The sequence below is a fragment of the Peromyscus eremicus genome, unplaced genomic scaffold (genome assembly GCF_949786415.1).
Source record: "Peromyscus eremicus unplaced genomic scaffold, PerEre_H2_v1 PerEre#2#unplaced_269, whole genome shotgun sequence".
In the NCBI taxonomy this organism is placed as follows: Eukaryota; Metazoa; Chordata; class Mammalia; order Rodentia; family Cricetidae; genus Peromyscus; species Peromyscus eremicus.
Window position 1 is genome coordinate 19,372 of NW_026734505.1, and position 21,097 is coordinate 40,468.

Here is a 21,097-nt window from a genome sequence, read left to right on the forward strand (position 1 = left end):
GTGGTTTAATTTTAGTTTTATTTAATTTCTCTTGAGTTCTTATGCCATATATTTGGCATTGTACATGAAACCATAGTAATGTACAAAGCATTTGTGCTTTAGAAGTTGTATTAGTTGTGTTAGTCAGGGTTGTCTACGTGAACAGAACTGATAGAATGGACATGTATGTGTATATGCATGCATGTTTGTTTGTATGGGACTTATTAGAGTGACTTCCAGGCTGTGGTCCAGCTAGTCCAACAATGGCCATCTTCTGATGGAAAGTCCAGAATGTAACAGTTGTTCAGCAAATAAGGCTGGGTGTCTCAGCTGGTTCTCAGTATATGTCAGAATCCTGAAGAAGTAGGCTCTAATGTCAGTGAAGGAATGCCTTGGCAGCAGGATATATGAATTTACAAGTGAGAATGAGGGCAAGCATGCAAAAAGCAAAATCTTATTTCTCCCATATCTTTTATATGTTCCACAAGATGTGGCCCAGTCTTAGGATGGGTCTTCCCACATCAAATAATCCAGTTAACTAAAAATCCCTCACAGTTGTACCAAGTTGCTTGGGTTTTTAGTGAGTTCCAGATGTAGTCAAATTGATAGCAAATGATAATTATCATAGAAATTTATTACCATTTGACAGGGAAAAAATCTTGTTTGATATTTCACTCCATTACTTCATTTCTTTGTTTTCTTACCTCTTTCCCTTTTTACCTCTATTTTTCTTCATCTTTTTCATATTTATGTTTAATAATTCTTGGAGGGTCAGAAAAGCTGTTTACAGTAAAGCAACACTTCTTGCATTTTTATAAAATCTGATAAAAAATAGTATTTCAAACTGTACAGTCACCAGAAGTACACAGTTATCAAAAATGCACACATTTCACTTGGCACTTCTGCATTTTTATAAAATCTGATAAAAAATAGTATTTCAAACTGTACAGTCACCAGAAGTACACAGTTATCAAAAATGCACACATTTCACTTGGCATCTCCAGCACCTTCAGCTTTCTGTGCCTGGTCTGTTTTGGCATCTCCATTTTCTGCAGGATTATTCTCATCCTTACCAGCATCGACTTTCCCCTTTTTGTAATTGCGGACCTTCTCTCCCTTCTTTGCAGGGGCCTTTTTAGGCTTGGGCTCTGGCTTTGGAGGAGCAGGTTTAGCAGACAACCTTGCAGATCTTCTCTGTGGCTCGTCCTTCACCTTGGCTTTATCTCCTTTAGTATCCCCTTCAGCCTTTCTTTTGAGCATGGCGGTGGCCAGGGACGTCCGTGCTGAAGGTGGGGATGCAGTGGTGCTCGGGTTTGGTCCGTCCTGGGGTCGTTCTCTCTGCTTCTTCACACTCCTCAAGACTAAGTTACTCTTGACTAGTTCCTCCAATAAATTTCAAATATACAGTGTGGCCTAAGTTTTGTACAGTGTACCACACTGTAAGTAGATAATGCTGGCTTTGTCCAAGGTCTCCAAGTACGTAGAGGCATTGTCTACAGGTGGTACACTCCATATCTTGCAGTTCAATAAACTGATCTAGGCAAGGAACATTTTTATTCCTTTAAGTTTTTAAAAATGCTATTGTAAAGGCAGGAAAAAAAAAGTACTTTTAAACCAATAATGTTGGGATAGCTAGATGACCCTGGGGGAGAAATCAAACTCAATTCCTACATAGTGTCTACAAGATACTTTCAATTACATATATAAAAAAAAAATCATACCAAGGTAAAAATTCAGTACTTCCAGATAAATACAGGAGACTTGCTTAAGACTTTGTAGTAAGAAATCAAAATAACCTGTAAGAGTGTCACAGACTTTCCCTAGAAATTTATATACAAAAACAGCCAGTGAGAAAAAATTAAAACTGATATACAATGGTTATACCCTGCATATTTTAAACATTATTTGTGTTTAGGGTACATAAAGAAAATTTACTTGTCAATGAATCAAAACAGGTAAACATATTCATCAGAAACTAAAGATGACAAGGAGGCTTGCTCAGATATTTTACAAAAGAATATATGAAAGTAAATAATTAGATTAGTAGACATTAAGAGAATGCAAATAAAAGTTACAATTTAAGGAAACCATAATTCAAAAACATCCCAGAGCCATAGAGTAACTGGGATCCCACATCAATTCAGAGTGTGAAGTGGATACCGTGTTTGGGAATCATTGTGGAAGTTTTAACTTAGTGTACAATGGCCACGTGATGCAGTAATTGTCTAATAAATTCATAACTATATCACAAAAGCATAATGTTGAATTAAGTAATGCTCTGGGCAACATAAAGTGGACATGGCATGTGCACTGTGTGTATATTGTTTTTGTTTTTGTTTTGTTTCTACCAGGCTTTAGAACTAGGGAAACTAAAGATAAAAATCAAAATAAGAGCTTTCTGATGCAGCCTGTGGAATATGCAGCAGAGGTATGTGAGGAAACCGTTTGAAGTGTTTTAAGAATTATCAATCTTTGTTGAGACAGCAGTTCTTGGCTGTATGCAATTTTTAAAACTTAGTGAAAACACGTTTGAAATGTGTACATTTTATTGGATCTGAGGCACATTGGCAAATGTGATGCCGATGTTTATTAATGTGGCCACCTAGTTTTCTTAAATATATTACATGGTTTTTTTTGCCTACTATCTAAGTATTGCACTGTAGTCCCCACATTCATTGGATAATGCTGGGTCCAGTAGGCAGAGTAAGGAATAAGAATGGAGATTTTCTCACCAAAAATGTAAAGGACAACAAGCTTCAATTTAGTGCTTCATGATGTCATGATGTAGCTTTCCTTACCTAAGGGAGGAATATATTTTTGATGGGGAAAACACACACACACACACACACACACACACACACACACACACACACATTTTGAAGGATGGCTGTAGAAGAAAGATAATTCTACCTACTTAGTCATGAGTCTGTACCAGGAAACAAATGAATTTCTTGTGTCTATAAGAAGCAGGACTGGGAATTTCATTTACAGCTGCTGGGAATGGCTAAGCTTTATGAAGTGCCGAGGGAGCCAATTAATGACAGCATCTTGAGTAAAGAGTTTATGGATATGAATAATTTTCAGGCTCCTTAACAATTGATGCTAGATGCAGCCAGATGGTGTGAATGGAGAAAATTCTCCACGTTCATTATTAATTCCACAAAAAGTATATAAAAGAAAAATAGATTGCATCAACATCTATATTTCTATGATTTCTAGAGAAAGGGTGAAACATGACATTTTAATTGCAATAATATTGAATGATTGATTATTCCATAGAGAAAGATGAAGCCAAGCACAAGTGTGTATTACCAAGTCTAGGTCACGATTGTACCAAGAAGATGCACATCAGTGTAAAGTATCCTTGGAAGAACGATTCATTATTAAACAAAACAAAAAACTTCAACATTATTAGTTTGAGATGGATACATGAAATCAGCAAAATATGTTTGTGTGTATCTGTATCTGTCTATCTGTGCATATGTGTAAAAGGGAAAAGGGTGAGTAAAGGAGAGGGAGGGCATGTGAGAGGGAGGAAGGCAGAGAAACAAGTAAAATTGCACTTAATATGTAGCTCCTCCTTCTCCATAACCCCACACTGTAGCTGCCTTCATTGGAGTTTCATTCATAGACCTTGTTGAGAACCAGGCTACCCTTCTCTCATTCTAATGGGGGTAATAGTACTCAATGTGTGTGGGAATTACAATTCTGCAGAAATGTGATGAGGTTGTATGCTTATGTACTGGGGGTGCTTCACGCTGGCTCATCTGGACAAAATGTGCAATTTTTAATCATTTTGATCCAATGTTTGAAAATTGTTGTTGTTAAACCTTCAATTACAGAGACCTCTCATGATGGTATTTTCATAGCTAAGAAGCGTATAACACATTTTGGGTATCTATTCTTCTGTTGATTGACATCAAAGCTGACTCTTGAATTTAACTGCTGCAGATGGTTTGACCATGAGCATAGAGATACAGTTGTCTCTGTGGCACACCGCCTTAGAGTTCTTCATGTATATATTCACACACTAGGTAAGCTATCACTCTGTCTTATGGTAGATCTAACTTTAGGTTTTGGAGGAACCACCATACAGATTTTCAATAGCCATGAAATCAATACTACTCTGACACAGGGGCCACTTGGTCCTAACTCAAGTCCCGTTTGGACACTTTGCTTTGTGCTTTATCCCTTGCATTAGTTTAAGGGAATTTTCAATGTCCTGGTAACACAGCTGAAATAAATGCAGCCAGGAGTACTGATTTTTTTCTTTGACAGTAATAATCTATTTTGTCCATTACTATTCTCTTCTCATTGTGTACCCAAGTTTTTGAATTCTTTGGGTCCTAGTAGTAACTCATATGCAGGATTAGTATTTTTAAAATAAACCTGGATTACTCATCAACCGAGGCATGTAATGAAAAAAGAGATTAATGTGTAATAAAATAACTCAGAACACTGGAGGCAAGAACCGAGTCACATGCATGGGAATATAGCTTGTGTGAGATCTGTCACTGAGGTGATGAAAATGAGAGGAAGATGATTAGTAGAGAGTTCACCAAGTGATGGTATCTCAGCTGTCTCCTGAGAAATGACTTAGCTTTGCACAAACTTTCATGAAATTCCCAGATGCATTATGTAAGGAGGAGACCATACACAAGAACAAACTTTCTAACAGAGAGGCATGAAGCAGAGCTATGTTTAATAATTCCCATTTCCAATCAACATTACAATGGGAAAACCTAAACTTGAGGAAAATTCAGGGAAAGAAGTGGGACTCTGTCATTAAGTCAATGGTGTTCAGCTTCAGAGTACTCTAATGGGAAAGGTCCCAACCCTGAGAGCCTCAACTTGGCCTTCTTATCAGAATGCTGGTGAGAGGAGAGTTGGTCCTTATTTTTTCCTCTTCCTTGCCCACTTTTGGTTCTCTCTTACACTACAAAGAGTAGTATGTGTTGCTTATGCCTTTGACATCTTGGACAGTACAGCTTTTCCCCCACCAGAGAGGCATCAACATACAATTGGGTACTATGTTGTTCTCATCTTTGGGAAAGAAAATGGGCAGAAGAGAAGCAGAGTGATGCTCTTCAGTGTATGATGTCAGCCTTTCATGTTTACTATAAAAACCTAGAGAACTTCATGCAAAATACTGTCAGTTACTGAATATGTCAGTCATAAATTAGTGTAAGGCATAATAGGAATAATTTTCCTTGCCTGAGGATGCAACATAGTACTTACATGTCAACTTTCTTAAAAAACAAAAACAAAAACAAAAAAAACCCTTCATTTATGTCTTGTATAGTGTGGCACACACCTTTAATTCCAGTGCTTAGGAGGCAGAGGCAGGTCTATCTCCATGAGTTCAAAGCCAGATTGATCTATGTAGAAAATCTCTTGAGCAGCCAAGGGCTACATTGAGAGACATTATCTTAAAAATAAATAACCTTCATTTATTAAAGTACTGCTTGATAAATGTTGAAGAAAAAAAGAAAAAATGAAGTATGGCTTACAGCTACCATTACAGTCAGTAAACAGCTAAATAAAGTGTACAGAAGCATTGACCAGCTGTAAATTGCACCATGCAGTTCAAGAAGAGAAATTAACACAGGGCTTTATTGTGGGATTTATTAAGGCAACTCCACATAGTTAAAAGTAAGTTTATTTTGGGGTAATTTACAGCCAGTAAAGGGGTTGATTACAGGGTCCGTGAGAGGTGAAGTGCAGTCCAGCAGTGTTCTCTGGAGAACTCTGCTTGGTCTACCATCCAGCATCCAGGATCACAAGGAACCAAGAGAGCCTACATATCCAGATCTCAGGTCTTAAGCACTCCCTTCTCGGCCCTGCCTCAAGGGCAGGTCAGAGGTAGGCATGACAGTTGCCAGAAGCCTCGCTGGGGATGGTACTTTCAGGTCAAAGCTGGAACAGCTACCCACTACAGGGTTTCACAAATTCAGTCTTCTAAAGAGACTCCCCCAGGATTGGGAACAATCACCTTTGATGAAATAAGACTAACAGATCTCTGTGCTGAGCCTCAGGTCACACTGACCCTGAAATATTTGTTCATTTAGTTAAGAAAAGCAAGAGGCCAACATGAGAGGAACTGAACTGGCTTAAACTGGAAAGAGGATCTAAGATGCTCTGGTTCAAACAGATTTTCCAACTGTTCTTTCCAATGTGCAGTGAAAGGATAGCTCTTCCCCACACTAGCTCATACCAGGAGACCATGTGGCTTATAATGCCTCAATTGTTTACACTTTAATGAGGAAAAAGTACCAATTAACCAACTTTACTGTGTCTTTCATTTATTTATTTATTTAAAATTTGTTTTTCATTTATATACCAACCAGTCCCCCCTCTCAGCCCTCCCCCCATCTACTTCTCCAAAAAGTTAAGGCCTCCCATAGCGAGTCAACAAAGCTTGGTACATTCAGTTGAGGCTGGACCAACCCCCTCCCCCCCCATGTCAATCTCTGTACAAAGAAAATAGCAGAGAGGGGAGACTCAATGAATGAACTGAAACATGTGAAGATCAACCACATTTTCTGTTAACATTTCATGCACTAATTGTGTCTTGACCATTGAAAGCAAGGAAATCCCACTGTTTAGTTACTATCTGTAGAGAGTTTGGGATTTCCAAGTAAGGGGAAGTTAGACAGGAGCCTGTGCCCAACTTTTAGAATAACAGCATTTACAAGGACTTTGGGATACATTCCAAGAAAATAGAAAACAAAGCTCCACTCACATGAAATATGGCTTTTATCATTTATTTCAGATGGTTTTTACACAGCCTTTTTTTTTTGCCTATGCTGCTCAGCTTAAAGGGCCTGCTCCACAAATAATCTTCACCTGTTGCTTCCAGATGAGGGTTGACTGATCTTTAGTGTCACTGATCTTCTGACAGTGTAAGGAAGTTGTGAACTCTTCCCTTAGAAAAAGGCATTTTGACCCCAACACCTCATTCAGACATTTTCATGGAGGGAATGCCCATGGTGCAGCCTATGTGTGGGAGATCTTCAGGACCGGGGGACTCTGTCCTTAGCAGTTGTGTGCAGCGGTTCCTGCTATAGCATTACTTGCATGCAGTAGGTACTTACTCAGTGCAGCTTCAGCAAATGCTACTTGATGGAGTCTATGCTTAATATACTTCATGAACTGTAATAGTTACCTTCTTATGAGAAATTGAATCTTCAATACAAAAGATCAAATTCAATTACTTTTTAGGGCTGTGTTTATAGTGAACATTTTCTATAGATTCTGTTATATATGTAGCAGTGTCAACTTTTTGACCAACCTGTGCAGATCTTGACTTCTGGACCCATGATCTGAGGACCTGAAAGGATGGGGCAGACTACAGTCTAATGCTGTAGACAACTAAAGCGATAAATCCACGGGAGTCTGTTTAAGAAGTATTAGGGAAATTTATTAAGGTGAATTGAGAAAATACATCATGAATACAGACCACGGTAGACAGCTGAAGTCATCCTCTGATCTGACCAGGAGCGAATCCACCTCTCAGGCAGGAGCAGGGAAAAGGGGAATGGGACCCTTCTCCCTCTCCTTTTAAGAGGTCATGTACAGCAGCAGAAAGCATCACCTCCTTTGGGCCCTATAGCCAAAGGTCATTGGCGGAATAAGTACCACTACAGAGAGCCTTGCTTCAGTTTCAGTATACTTTATACATAGAAGTAACAAAAAAAGCAATGATCCAAGGACAGCTGTTTGAGTTCAGCAAAGCATGATCAGAAAATAAATGTAAATAAATGTCAATAACCTCATACTAAATATTAATAGAGTTACCCTTTCCCAGAACTTTCTCAGGTCAGATCAATTTAAACACAATTGCCTGGAATATACTATAGATTATATCTAGGAAAGCAGGAAAGCAAGGCAGAAGGCCATATCCAGATTCAGGTAAACTGAGGACGGCACTCCACACATCCTTTCACCAGATTGGGTTCAATAGCTATGCTCTGACATCCAGCAAGAATAGACATGTCTTGTAAATTGAATGTAAATGTTTAACACAGGAGACATGAAATCACACCCATGACCAATCCAGTGAACAAAATGCACCTGAGGTAAAAGGCCCTCTGCCTCTTTTCCTGGAGACTCTCTCCCAGTTCCTCAAGGCATTGTTCACCATGGGTCATTCTTTTGACTGTTTTTGGACACAGTAGTAATGTTTAAGAACATATTCTAGCATCAAATGGTGAAACTAAATTCATTTAGCAAAGTGAGAAAAATATTTAGCAAATATATTTTTTATGTTAATTAAACAAGTAAAAGCACAAAATTGTAGCTAAATATTTGGCACAGTGTGATTAACATTTAGTTGTAATTATTGTAAGAATGAATTTGTTACATAAGTTTTACTTTCTCATGTCCATGTTTAATAAAGCAACCATCTAGAAAATTATGGGAACTGACAATTTACTTTTCAGCTGAAAAATAAGTGTGTGTGTGTGTGTGTGTGTGTGTGTGTGTGTGTGTCGTTCATAGAACTCCTATTGAGAAGACCAAACCTCCTTTGGATTAGGAACTGAGAGAAGTGGTAATTTAATCACTCAGATTAATTTGAAGTTGATGTGAAATAACTGAAAAACTATTGATTGTAGATTCAGAATGGCTGTCATTGATCTCCTGACGAATCAGTCTGCCTCGAATCTTTGGCATTAGCACTGCTAGTTCATTTCCTCAGAAAACTGTGACATTTTTCTTTTCTTTTTAATGAAAAAATTGAGAGAATACAGTGACTAAGCATTGCTGGGCTTGGCAGGGTCACTGTTTCAGGGCCTCTTTCCTGGCCCTTCCTAGTTTCCTCCTAAAGCCATTCCATGCAAATGAGAGAATTGGGGTGTCAGCTGTGGCAATGAAGCTTGGTGATAGATCTCCTCCATGTCTGCTTCTCCTAGTGATGCAAGAGAGGGCATTCAGAGTCTCATGGGCCGTGGACATGAGGATACTATGGCTGACCAGGAAGCGAACAGATGGGGCCACAGTGGCAAGGACCCCAATCACTACAGACCTGCAGGACTGCCTGACAAATACTGAGCATCCTCCTTACTGCCTCAGGAGGCTGTGCTGTGGGCTCTGGGGTCAGGACATGGGGTTCTTCACTTTTGTGTCTACTGTGGGTGTGGAGGAAATACAGTGCACAAATAATAAATTTGTAAGAGATGAAGTTTCCTGTCATTGTGTTTTAGTGGGTGGAGCTGTTTGGTATAAAGGGTCAATACTAAACACAGTGGGGAATAGAATATTTAGGCTTAGGACTGATGTTCTCAGAAGTTACATAGAGAGATAGCTCTGATGACTGCCCCATTCCCCATTTAGGCTCAGGTTCCTGCTTTGCAGAAGAAACTGCCAGATATTCTACAGGACACAGAGAGAAGCAACTAAGAAACTCTAGGCCTATAGGCTGAAGAAAGATGCCCAACATTTCAGAGGAACTTTGAATGACTATACAGGCAAGCAGCTGTCTCTGTCATTTCCAGAATTTTTAGAAGTTGCTTAAAATGGTACTTCCTATTTACTTAGGTAATATTATATCTTTCTGAGGTCTTTGATGTAGTTGAAGACTAAATAGTTATAATTTTCCTTGGCTATGATAAAAGATAAATTGGATATGAAACTTTAGACTCACAAATATAGGATAGATGATAGAATATTTTCTTTAATTTTGCCAAATACAAATAGACTAGATATTGTAACTGTAATTCTTGCTTGATAACAGTTCTATTATATGTAATTTTACTATGTTAACATTAAAATGTTTCTTTTTGATTACACAGAGAAGGGTAAATGCTGTGAGATATTACTTTTGTACACTGGTTTAATAAAATGCGGATTGGTCAATAGCAAGGCAGAAAGTATAGCTGGGGCAAGCAGATGAGGAGAATTCTGGGAGAAGAAAGGGTTGAGTCAGGAGTCACCAGCCAGACACAGAGGAAGCAAGATGAGAAGGCAGAACTGAGAAAAGGTACCAAGCCACATGGCAAAACAAAACTAAAAGAATTATGGGTTGATTTAAGTGTAAGAGCTTGTCAGTAATAAGTCTGAGCTAATGGTCATAGAGTTGATAATTAATATGTCTCTGTGTATTTATTTCGGTCTGAGTGGCTGCAGACCAGGTGGGACACAGGGAAGCCCCCAACTACACCCGGAGAAAACTAAATTTTCACTTGCAAGTAGTTATCAACTGGAAATAGCTTCTGGGTTATGGATAGGGTTATGTGTCCAAATTTCTTTTCAGGTCTAGGACCCAATTTGGTGTAGACTCATGCAGGCCCTGTGCATGCTGCCACAGTCCTTGTGAAATTCAATTGTACGTCAATCTTCTTGATTTAGAGAACCTGTACTCTTGGTTTTCTCCATCTATTCTGGGTCCCACACTCTATCTGCCTCCTCTTTCAAAACACCCCCTGAGGCCTGAGGGGAAGGATTTGATAGAGACATCTGTTCTAAGCTAAGCAATCTAAATTCTTTCACTCTCTGCATAGTGTCTGACTGTAGGTCTCTGCACCTTAACCTATTATCCACTGGAGAAAGTCCTCTTGATGACTGAGCAGTTAACTATGAGTATGTCATAGATATGCCGTAGATATATTTGAGTATGCCATACTCTGAGTATGTGGAATATCATTAGGCGGTTTTTCTTCTTATGTTTTGTTTCATTTGGAAAGGTGTTATTTGGTTTCATACTAGATCCCTGACCTATCTAGTCACAGGTTCTTGCTTATCCAACCAGTGTCCAGTATATGTTCTATATCATGGTGTGGGCCTTAAGTCCAATAAGATATTGGTTGTTTACTCCCAAAAGATTTGTAGCACCATTGCACTAAGTATATTTTGTTGGCACAACACCATTGTAGATCAAGGGGTTCATGGCTGTGTTACTGTTTATGTTTCTCCTTCGGTAGAGTACCTCCTTGTACCAAAGATGCTAGACTATAGGTGTGAAGGCTGTATGTAGGCACTAGTTTGACTTCTCTGTGTTCATGTTCAATGAGTTGTTGGTGTTCTATTCAACAGTTGATGTCTTGCTGTCATTTTGTAGATAACAACCTATAGTCTTGGCAATAACCTCAGTTATTTGGAGATTCACAAAAACCCCTTTGGCCAGCAGCTCAATTAGATGTAACCCAATCCTGCTAATGAATGCTTCATTTGGTGACAAGAGATGTCCTGTTGGAGCTCTGTCTCCCCAGTATTTGGTGATTTCATGTACATCATCTGCATATATGTATATATTTTAGGAATCTTTTTCTCTGTCAGATTTCTATACTACCCATTCAGATGGCTCTTAGTTTTAGCTGTCTCTCCATGTATTTCCTTCCTTGTCTTCTTCCCTTCTCCTCTCCATGATCCTCCACTTCCAGCTCCCCCTTATCTATCCATAATTGTTCTATTTTCCTTTCCTAGAGAGATCTACCTGTGCTCAGTTCTTTACTCTATAACAAACCTTGTGGTTATATGGATTTTTGCTTGGTTATGATTATGATTGCCTTAACAGCTAATATTTACATATAAGCTAGTATATACCTTATTTGTCTTTCTAGGTGTGGTATACTTCACTAAAGATGAGGTATTTTTTAATAAATATTTTTATTTTATAATTTAACTTTATTTATCAGCCATGATTCCCCTGTCCTCCCTCCTCTCACGCCCCAAACTTACCCCCTCCAATCCACCTCCCATTCCCACCTCCTCCAAGGCAAGGTCTCCCCTGGGGAGTCAGCTCAGCCTGGTAGATTCAGTTGAGGCAAGTCCAGTCTCCTCCTCCCTGCACCAAGGCTGAGCAAAATGTCTCAGCATAGGCCCTAGGTTCCAAAAAGCCAGCTCCTTCACTGAGGACAGGTCCTGGTCCCACTGCCTGGGGGCCTCCTAAACAGTTCAAGTTCATCAACTGTCTCACTTATCCAGAGGGCCTGGTCCAGTTTCATGGGGGCTCCTCAGCTATTGGTTCACAGTTTATGTGTTTCCACTAGTTTGGATATTTGTCCCTGTGCTTTATCCAATCATAGTCTTGATATCTCTTACTCATATAATCCCTCCTCTCTCTCACCAACTGGACTCCTGGAGCTCCACCTGGAGTAGTCTTGGCTGTGGTGACTCTTCACAGCAATAAAACAGTATCTAAGATGCTCACCAAGGACATCATCTGTGCATTTAAATACATTTTTATCTGTTGAAATGTGAAAATCATGTGTCAATAATAAATGACTTTATTAATGATCACTTGTGTGAAACACTTGACACTCTTCCTGAACTAAGGGTCTGGGACTAGAAATTGTCATATCTGGGTTATGTGCTTTCAGATTCTCAGATTGCAGCCATGTAAAGCTGCTCTAGTCTTCCTGCAGGTGTCCAACTGTCGCTTTTTTTTTTTCAACTGTCCCTTTTTAAACATGGCTTCTGGGAATCCTATTGGCTTTCTTTCATCTGCTTTATGACATCATTCCTCCCTCAACCAATCAGCACCAGATTGAGTCTTGAGGTTGCCGTGTGTGACCAAATGTGCCTCAGTACTGAGCATCTTTGATCCTGCACAGACGTGATTTTTTTTTACTGCGAAACCTAACAACCCACTCTCTCATCCCTTTATCCAGATCCTACTCCTGTTTTGTCCCCATCCCTTTACCTAGATCCTACTCCTGTTTTGTCCCCATCCCTTTACCCAGATCCTACTCCTATTTTGTCCCCATCCCTCTATCCAGATCCTACTCCTGTTCTGTTCCTGACTTGAAGATGTCAGGTAGGAAAAGAAACTTTAATGTTTGTTTAATTGGACAGCTCACTAAATTGGGAAGCATCAAAACAATGTGGGATAGAGGGGAAAGTGGTGAACAAGAGGTTGGTGCCCTAACGCGGTCTCATCTTTGACATTCCCTAGGGTTGAGGTTTGGACAGAGTATTTCCTCATCCTCTCAGTGAATGTTCCTTCACCTTCCTTGGTGAGATAACAGGCTGGCAGGGCTCAGGGTTCTCTGAGGTATTGAGTGTTTAGGAGCAAGACATAGAGAAGAAAATCAAAGTTTCTGGGACTGTTTCAGCTGAAGCAGAGAGAGAGAGCTGGGTATGTAATGAGGAGAACTGAGGGCCAAGACACTTCACTCCACACAGTTTCCCACAATGATACTTCACAGTTGGTGCTGGTCAACATTAGTGGTGAAATACAAGGGAACTCGAGAGTGTGTCTGGCAGTGTTCCATTCGCAGCTGAGATGAGCTGACCTTTTCTGGCTAGGCAGATGTCCCTCCCTCTTCTGTGTCCTCACATGTATCCTAAAGCAGTGGGGGCGAGGAAATCTGCTGTCCCTGCTAAAGCAGGACTGTTTGTTACAGTGAACGACAGGAGCAGCTGTGCTCTCTCTGGCACCTGCACACTGGGACAATGACAGGCACCTTCCTGATAATAAAGGTCCTCACCCATGTTTTGTGCAGTTTCAGATAGCTGTACAACCCTGGCTCAGACTCAACACAAACTCCTAATGTGATTAGTCAGAGCATGGTGCCATACCCCTGCAATCTTGGCCCTTGGGAAACAGAGGCAGAAGAATCAAGGAGACCATGCCAGTCTCTAGCTGCACAGTGACTTTGGTGATAGCCTGGGTGTTAAAGACCATTCCTGAAGAAATAAAATAAAACCAATGGAGTTTTAAAAATCAGCATTCCCAATGTTTGGAGTCTTCTGTCTAGTTAAAAGAGAACTAGAGAGGAGGAAGAAACACAGGGCAGGGAGGCTGAAGCTATTGGAAGAGCACTTCGGGGCTTTTTACAAAAAGGAACAGGCCACCTGGACCTGGAGATAGTCAAGAAAACAGAAAAATGCAGTGGTGGGGGATAAAATAGAATGGAGGAAAGGGAGAACATGGAACTTGGAGGTGTTAACCATGGTAACATAGGATTTGTGGGACTGAATGCTGAAGGGAGCCAAAAGACTTCATTGAATAATAAATTTCTCTGGTGATTGAGTAATTTGCTCAGCACAGGGCAAACAGAGATGGATTTAGTGAACATGTAGGTTAGTAGACCAGGAAGTAAACTGAGGCTGGAAAAATGTGTAACTAGGACAGCAAACTTGTCAGGAAAGAAACCTTTTGTGTTTGTTTTTTCTCTGCTGTTTTCTTGAATACTGGTGATGCTTAACAATTATGAAAATGAACTGGGTGCTGGTGCATGCTTTTAACCCCAGCACTTGGGAGGTAGAGGCAGGTGGATCTCTGTGAGTTCGAGTCCAGCCTGCTCTACAGAGCGAGATTCAGTACAGGCACCAAAACTACACAGAGAAACCATGTCTCTAAAAAAAAAGAAAAAATATGAAAATAAGCATGCTATAGATATATCATAACAATTCTGATCTGAGTGTCTGGGCTCATAGGTGAAATCTCAGCACCCAGGAGGCTGAAGCTGGAGGACTGATGCTGGTTGTTGGCAAATGTAGGATAAATGGTGAATCTCAAGCCAGCTTCAGTCACAAAGACAAACTTATTCCTGAAAAAAATAAGAAAATAGAATTCTTTCTGCACACACTGCTAGCTCAGTTAGAAAGGACTGAGAGAAAGTGCTGGGTCCTTTATTTCTCTGACCTCTGGAGAACACATGAATTGTCGAATGTGTGGCAGAGCCTATGAGCCTTCAGGATCAGCTTTAAAACTGAAGCTGCTTCTTCGTTTTCACAGTCATTGTCTTCACTAGAGTACAGACTTGCAGATCATAAGGAATCATAGAAGTACAAAGAAAAGATAGGAACCCAACAAAACTCAGGTCTGCATCTCTAATTTATTTGCTCTTTTTTTCAAGAAGTCTTTGACTAGGGTACCAGTGTAGTTTTATGACATCACTCTACCTCTTAGCCCACCAGTACCTGAATGGTCTTTTGGTCTTTATGATGCTGACAACCTTCATTTTCCTCAGTGTCCAGTATCTCTGACCCTGGACATGTGGGTTTTTTGTTTCAGAATCCAGACAGTGTTTTTGTCTCTTTATCTGATTCTTATAACTGTGTTTTTATTATCTTCCCAACAATGTCTGGTAAGTAAAGAAATTGAAACATTTCTTTCATTGAATTTTCCCACACATTTTGAGAAGTCCAGAAAGTGTGGAATCATGGGTAGAATACTGAAGTAGAAGCTGTTGTCCTAACTAGAATCTTATCCCTGATCTATGTGGGGTTATGATTTTGGACAGAACATTTCCTCTCTCACTAAATGGATCTTTACATTCCACAGTGGAATATCTGACAGACTGGGCTCTGGGCTCACTGAGGTGTTAAGTGTTTATGAGCTCAGTGTAGACAAAATACTCAAGTAGTTCCTGAGAGCATTTCCACAGAAGTAGGGAAAGAGCCAGGTGTGTAGATAGGCACACTCAGAGCCAAGATGTTCCACTGCAGCAGCATCAACCCTCCACTCAGTTTTCCACGTTAGCATTTCCATGTTAGTGCTGTTGAGCAGTAGTGTTGGGATGTGAGAGGAACTGGTGGCCACATCTGCCACTCATCCATGAGTAGGGTTGCCTTGGAGGAGCTGGCTGGATAGGCAGCTGTGTCCTACCTAGAGATCAGTGAGCAACCCTCAGGACAGGACCTTCAGGGTAGAGAATTGGGACTGTCTAGGGCACATGAGCATGAGCAACTGTGTCTCCTGCTGTGGTCCCCAAAGAAACTCTCTAAAAGTAGTTCAGGGACAGGACTGCTTATTCAGGAGTGTCCCCTGAGCACTTGGGAGATGAGATAGCTGAGTAACCACTAATTCATGGCTAGCACCCTCTGTTGCATAACGAGTTCCTGGAGAGCATGCCCTAAAAATAAATCCCTGTAGAGTTTTAAGGGAATCTTTTCTATTCATTGTACATTTTTTCTAACATATTTTTACTGATTATTTGGCAATGTTATATAATGCACCTGATCAAAATAGCTTCCCATTCCTTCCAAAGGCATTCTCCCACCCTGTGCCTGCCCAAAAGAAGAAAAAAAAAACATAAATTCTAATTTGTGTTTTCCACGTAGTCATTGGAGCATGGTGAAAGTCTCATTGGCCAGCCCCTTTAAAATAACTGAGTCCTTCCCCACACTCAACAGCCACATCTCCTGCTGGAAGACATCAACTGAAAAGAGCTACATTTCAGCATCTTTATCACACTTTAAGGACTCTCTTCAGTGGCTTACTGTCTAGACTGCTTCCTTTTTTATTTGAAGGCGGGAAAAGGCTTCTGTGATAGGTTTCTCATTCTCAACTACGAGTCTACAGTCATTGTTACCACTGCAAAAGAAGCTTCCTTACCCGGAACAGCCAGTGGCAGCACAGCTCATTGACTTCCATATGGTTTCTGGTGGCAGCATGGTTTATGGACACCAACATGGCCTCCAGCTACAGCACAGTCTCCAGAGGCTTTTTGAGCTAACCCAATCCAGAAAATGAACCATTCTCCATCTCCATTAGTGTGAGCTTCAGCAGCTGTAGGTTCACTTATCTCTGGCCCATGTATGGAATCTGCTCTGCTATGCTTCTTCTTTTTTTTTTTCAATTTCATGAGACCACTTCTTAAAAGCATCTTCCCATATGACCTACCATATTTTAGTTGTTTTTGAGATTCTGTGCTCTCTCAGATTCATCCTCTGCTGCCCTATCTCCAATCTTACCCTCCTTGGGTCTCTCAGGCTCCTTAGAGCTGCTCCATGGGCCTGTGGATGCCAGCAGCCACTGCCATCTTGAATTGATCTCCTTTGTAAACTCTTGAAAAAATTTATTTAATCCCAGTTTTTAAATTAAAATAGAATTCAGGTTGTAACTACTATCTCAGCCATGAAATTGCAGGATTAAAGCCTGTATCTCCATGGCCATCGTGGTCAGTGAGTTAGCAATACGTAAATTAACATAAACTAATATTGATCATTGGAGAAGCAAAGTAGCTCCTTTCCTAACTACTTGTATCTGGTAACAGGTGATATTCTCACACCTTGGCTCACAGACCATCAGAGCTGTCCAGATATTAAAGGACCTTTCATTGCTGGAGCTCCAAAGAAGGTAAGTCTCATTGCTGCTGAAAAGAGAGGTCATTTGTATGTAATCCTATGGAGCAAATGTAAAAGCCTGGTGCCCTTTTCTATGTTTAAACTAGCGAACCTCACTTTTTTTTCTCCCTGGTGGACATGTCTTACTTTGTCTTTCATCAGAAGTGTGATCACAGAAAGCAGGTCAATAGTGTGAGCAGTTTGTCTCTAGAATTCATTACACTTCTGCTCTCAAAGACACTGACAGCCAAGAAAGGTTCAAGAAAGGCTTGTGCAATGCTGTGGTCCACGGAGCTCACAGTTCCCAAAGGTTTTTTTTTGTTTTTCTGCTGCTTCTGAGCCTTAGTTCCTGGAATCTTTAAATAGCAGGAACTGAGTTTTCCTTGCTCATTGTCTCACAGAGGCTCTTGGAGACTTGAGTATCCTAAATACTAATTAAATCACTTTGGGCACCCCATCACAAATCCTTTTGCTTCCAGCTGGGATTGCATTGTGGAAGGCATGAATAGGGTTTCCTCCAAGCTTGGGTGCTCTCTGATTGCCTTGGTAACATCAGGAGAAGCCCTTGTGGTAACTGTTGGGTTTATGCTTAAGCACAATCCTCTGATGTGTGCACAACCACTCATAGCTACATATGTCTTCTAGTGCGAATCTCACTGAATGTGTGTAAGGTCTGTTCCTTAGGTTAAATGCTAATCAAGAGCTCCTTCATATTGTTTTCAAAGGACACAGACATCCCTATTCCCAACTCTACCTCTTTACTACTGTAGTAAGAGGATCCCAGGCTGGGTTTGTTCATACATTTATTGAGCTGAATCACCAATGTGGTGTTTTATTTACTCTAATTTCATTAGGGAGATGTATGTGTGCGTGTGCACGTGTGCGTGTGCATGTTTGTGTGTTCTAGACCGCTAGAATGGCAGGATGGCAGGAGATGCATTTTGATGTTCCCCATCTTCTCTTTTTCTTAGATCAGGAGCACCATTCGCAGACATAACAATGCCACTCTTCTGACCCAAGAGCAGTTCCAACTTTTAAGCTCTCTGGAGAATATTTACATCAATAATAACATTCCCTGGAAATCTTACCTTGAACTGAAGACCTATCAGATAAAAGCAGAAGTCCTGCTAAATCAAGGCCTCACAGAGGAAGCTCTTGTGATGTATCACAAATTTTCAACGTGAGAACCTGCAGTTTTCCACCTCCTTTCCCATGACTGATCCCTCACTCATCCTATCCTCCTCTTCATGCTTCTTACCCTTGCTGACCATATGGAACTTGAAAAAGTCATCTTTTAATCAGATGACAGATTTCTCTGGCAGATCTGACACATGCTTTTCCTTACTGTTCAAAGACATGAGGACCAAAGTTGGTGGTATCCCATATAAGGGACTTCATGAGTAGGAGAGTTCTTGAGCTTGTGTCCACAGGGCCCAGCTTTTAGACAAAAGAGTTGACAGATGAACAGGATGTGTCTGCACTGGTGAGTGTTTTGAGTGCTCTATCTCTACCCAGGCAGCCAGTCGTAGGCTTATTGCTGTGTGTGGCAGAGCCAGATTCCTCTTCTCTACATCCTGTAGCCTATTGATTGGTATAGCAAAGAGGTTAGCCTTTCCTGTAGCTACACAGCCACCAGAGGACTGGGCTGTGGACCACCTAGTGTTGGAGTGGCTCAGCACAGTCCCTGAGCTGTTCACCATACTTGGGTAGGCAGAATAAGATTGCAGAGCTGTCCCCAGGGAATGACTCCTATAGTCTTAATGACAAGAACATTGTGTGTTTGAGGAAGGGAATGATGGTAAAGGTCTCACCAGTCCTATTTAGCCCTGAGATCACCAGAGTAGGTCAGCTCAGGCACTCTCTCGACCATTTCCAGTAGTCTATAGTGGAGGCATCTTTGTGGATTTCTGGGAACTCTCTAGCACTCTGCTTCTTCCTATTCCCACGGGGTCTTTATTTATCATGGTATCTTTTTCCTTCTTCTCCCACTGTGTTTCTGATCCAGCTGGGACCTCCTGCTCCCTTAAGCTCTCTTTCCCCTGACCCTTGATCTCCATTACCGCCCCCCCCATCCCCAGTTTGCTCATGTAGATCTCATCCATTTCTCTGTCGTTGGGTGATCCCTGTGTCTTTCTTCGGGTCCTCTTTACTAGGTAGCCTCCCTGGAGTTGTCAGTTGCAGTCTGGTTATCCTTTGCTTTACATCTAGTATCCACTTATGAGTACATACCAGGTTTGTCTTTCTGAGTCTGGGTTACCTCACTCAGGATGATGTTTTCTAGTTCCATCCATTTGCCCTCAAGTCTCATGATGTCATTGTTTTTCTCTTCTGAGTAGTACTCCATTGTGTATATGTACCACATTTTATTTATCCATTCTTCAGTTGAAGGGCATCTAGGTTGTTTCCACATTCTGGCTATTACAAATCATGCTGCTTTGAACATAGATGAGCATGTGTCCTTGTGGTATGATGGAGCATTCCTTGGGTATATGCCCAGGAGTGCTATAGCTGGGTCTTGAGGGAGGTTGATTGCCAATTTTAAAGAAAGCTCCATAACGATTTCCAAAGTGGCTGTACCAGTTTGCATTCCCACCAACAGTGTAGGAGTGTTCCCTTTTCTCCACATCCTCTCCAACATAAGCTGTCTTTAGTGTTTTTGATCTTAGCATTCTGACGGGTGTAAGATGGATATCTCAGAGGCATTTTGATTTGCATTTCCCTGATGATTAAGAATGTTGAGCAATTCCTTAAATGTCTTTCAGCCATTTGAGCTTCTTCTATTGAGAATTCTCTGTTTAGCTCTATAGCCCATTTTTTAATTGGACTGTTGGTTATTTTGATATCTAATTTCTTGAGTTCTTTATATGTTCTGGATATCAGCCCTCTGTCAGATGTGGGGTTGGTGAAGACCTTTTCCCATTCTGTAGGCTGTTGTTTTGTCTTGTTGACCATGTCCTTTGCCCTACAAAAGCTTCTCAGTTTCAAGAGGTCCCATTGATTAATTGTTTCTCTCAGTGTCTGTGCTACTGGTGTTATATTTAGGAAGTGATCTCCAGTGCCAATGCGTTTGAGACTACCTACTTTCTTCTTTCAGGTTCAGAGTAACTGGATATATGTTGAGGTCTTTGATCCACTTGGACTTAAGTTTTGTGCACGTTGACAGATATGGATCTATTTGCAGTCTTCTACATGTTGACATCTAGTTATGCCAGCACGATTTGTTGAAGATGCTTTCTTTTTTTCCACTGTACTGTTTTGGCTTCTTTATTGAAAATCATATGTTCATAGGAGTGTGGATTAATGTCAGGGTCTTCAGTTCAGTTCCATGGTCCACATGTTTTTATGACAGTATCAAGCTGTTTTTATTATTTTAGCTGTATAGTAGAGCTTGAAGTGAGGGATTGTGATGCCTCCAGAGGTTGTTTTATACTTCTTGATAGCTGATGTTTGCTGAATGTACCAGTAGATAGAAGAGTGAAGACTTTTCTCTCTCCAGGCACTGGGGGATAAGGGGATGTGGGATTTCAGGGTGTGCCTTTACTCACTCCATGAACTTCTCAAACCCTGAATTTCTTCAGGGCCTCATTTTGATACTTGTAACTTTTTGTCCATCTTAGTCACTCTGCTCTATTCCTTTAGACTCTTTATGGAGAAACTCAGAAAAGGCCCGAATAAGTGTCTTTCAGCTCGAATAAGATCCAAAATCAACAAGGTGAGTCTTCATTGTCTATGTGACTGATCTAAAATCTCCAGAACAGCAGTGAACTACTTAGAAAAAAGCAACAGATCAGGACCCTGGGTATGATGGGAGCTGATGCTGCCTCAGCATAGCAGTACAGAGGAGAGGGATGGCAGGAAATGGGGTTCAAGTCATGTATGAGATACTGATGCCTCTCCCCACTTGTTTTCTTATTCTCTTTTCTGACATTAGAACTGTTGTAATTCTTCATTTCTGTTTTGTATTGCAGACTATAAATAACATTTTTGAAAAATTTGAGAGCCTTAAATTCACACTCCGAAGAAATCATACTAAGGAGTATGAAGGCTACCTAGATAAGGTCAGTGTGTGAGCATGGAGGAAGGAGGATTGTGTGTCACCTGCTCA

The 21,097-nt window shown here is 40.7% G+C and overlaps 2 protein-coding genes across 8 annotated transcripts in view; one reads left to right on the top strand and one right to left on the bottom strand.

Annotated features, from left to right (window-relative positions):
- The window catches only part of LOC131901737 (STAM-binding protein-like), a 43,138-nt gene that overhangs the window by 10,788 nt on the left and 11,253 nt on the right, over positions 1 to 21,097 (top strand). For 2 of the 7 annotated variants that reach the window (XM_059252823.1, XM_059252822.1), the window contains 5 exons: positions 9,313 to 9,516; positions 16,923 to 17,005; positions 17,964 to 18,172; positions 20,632 to 20,704; positions 20,961 to 21,050. In XM_059252823.1, the coding sequence (XP_059108806.1) occupies positions 9,495 to 9,516; positions 16,923 to 17,005; positions 17,964 to 18,172; positions 20,632 to 20,704; positions 20,961 to 21,050 (477 nt within the window). In that variant the 5' untranslated portion in view covers positions 9,313 to 9,494. Of the gene's footprint in view, positions 1 to 2,326; positions 2,408 to 3,740; positions 4,014 to 9,312; positions 9,517 to 12,428; positions 12,734 to 14,938; positions 15,012 to 16,922; positions 17,006 to 17,963; positions 18,173 to 20,631; positions 20,705 to 20,960; positions 21,051 to 21,097 lie in introns of those variants that run through there. The other 5 variants (XM_059252824.1, XM_059252825.1, XM_059252827.1 and 2 more) reach the window with 5 other exon arrangements.
- Positions 952 to 1,239, bottom strand: LOC131901742 (non-histone chromosomal protein HMG-17-like). The gene has a single exon (XM_059252832.1). The coding sequence runs from the start codon at positions 1,237 to 1,239 to the stop codon at positions 967 to 969; it is 273 nt and encodes a 90-aa protein (XP_059108815.1). The 3' UTR covers positions 952 to 966.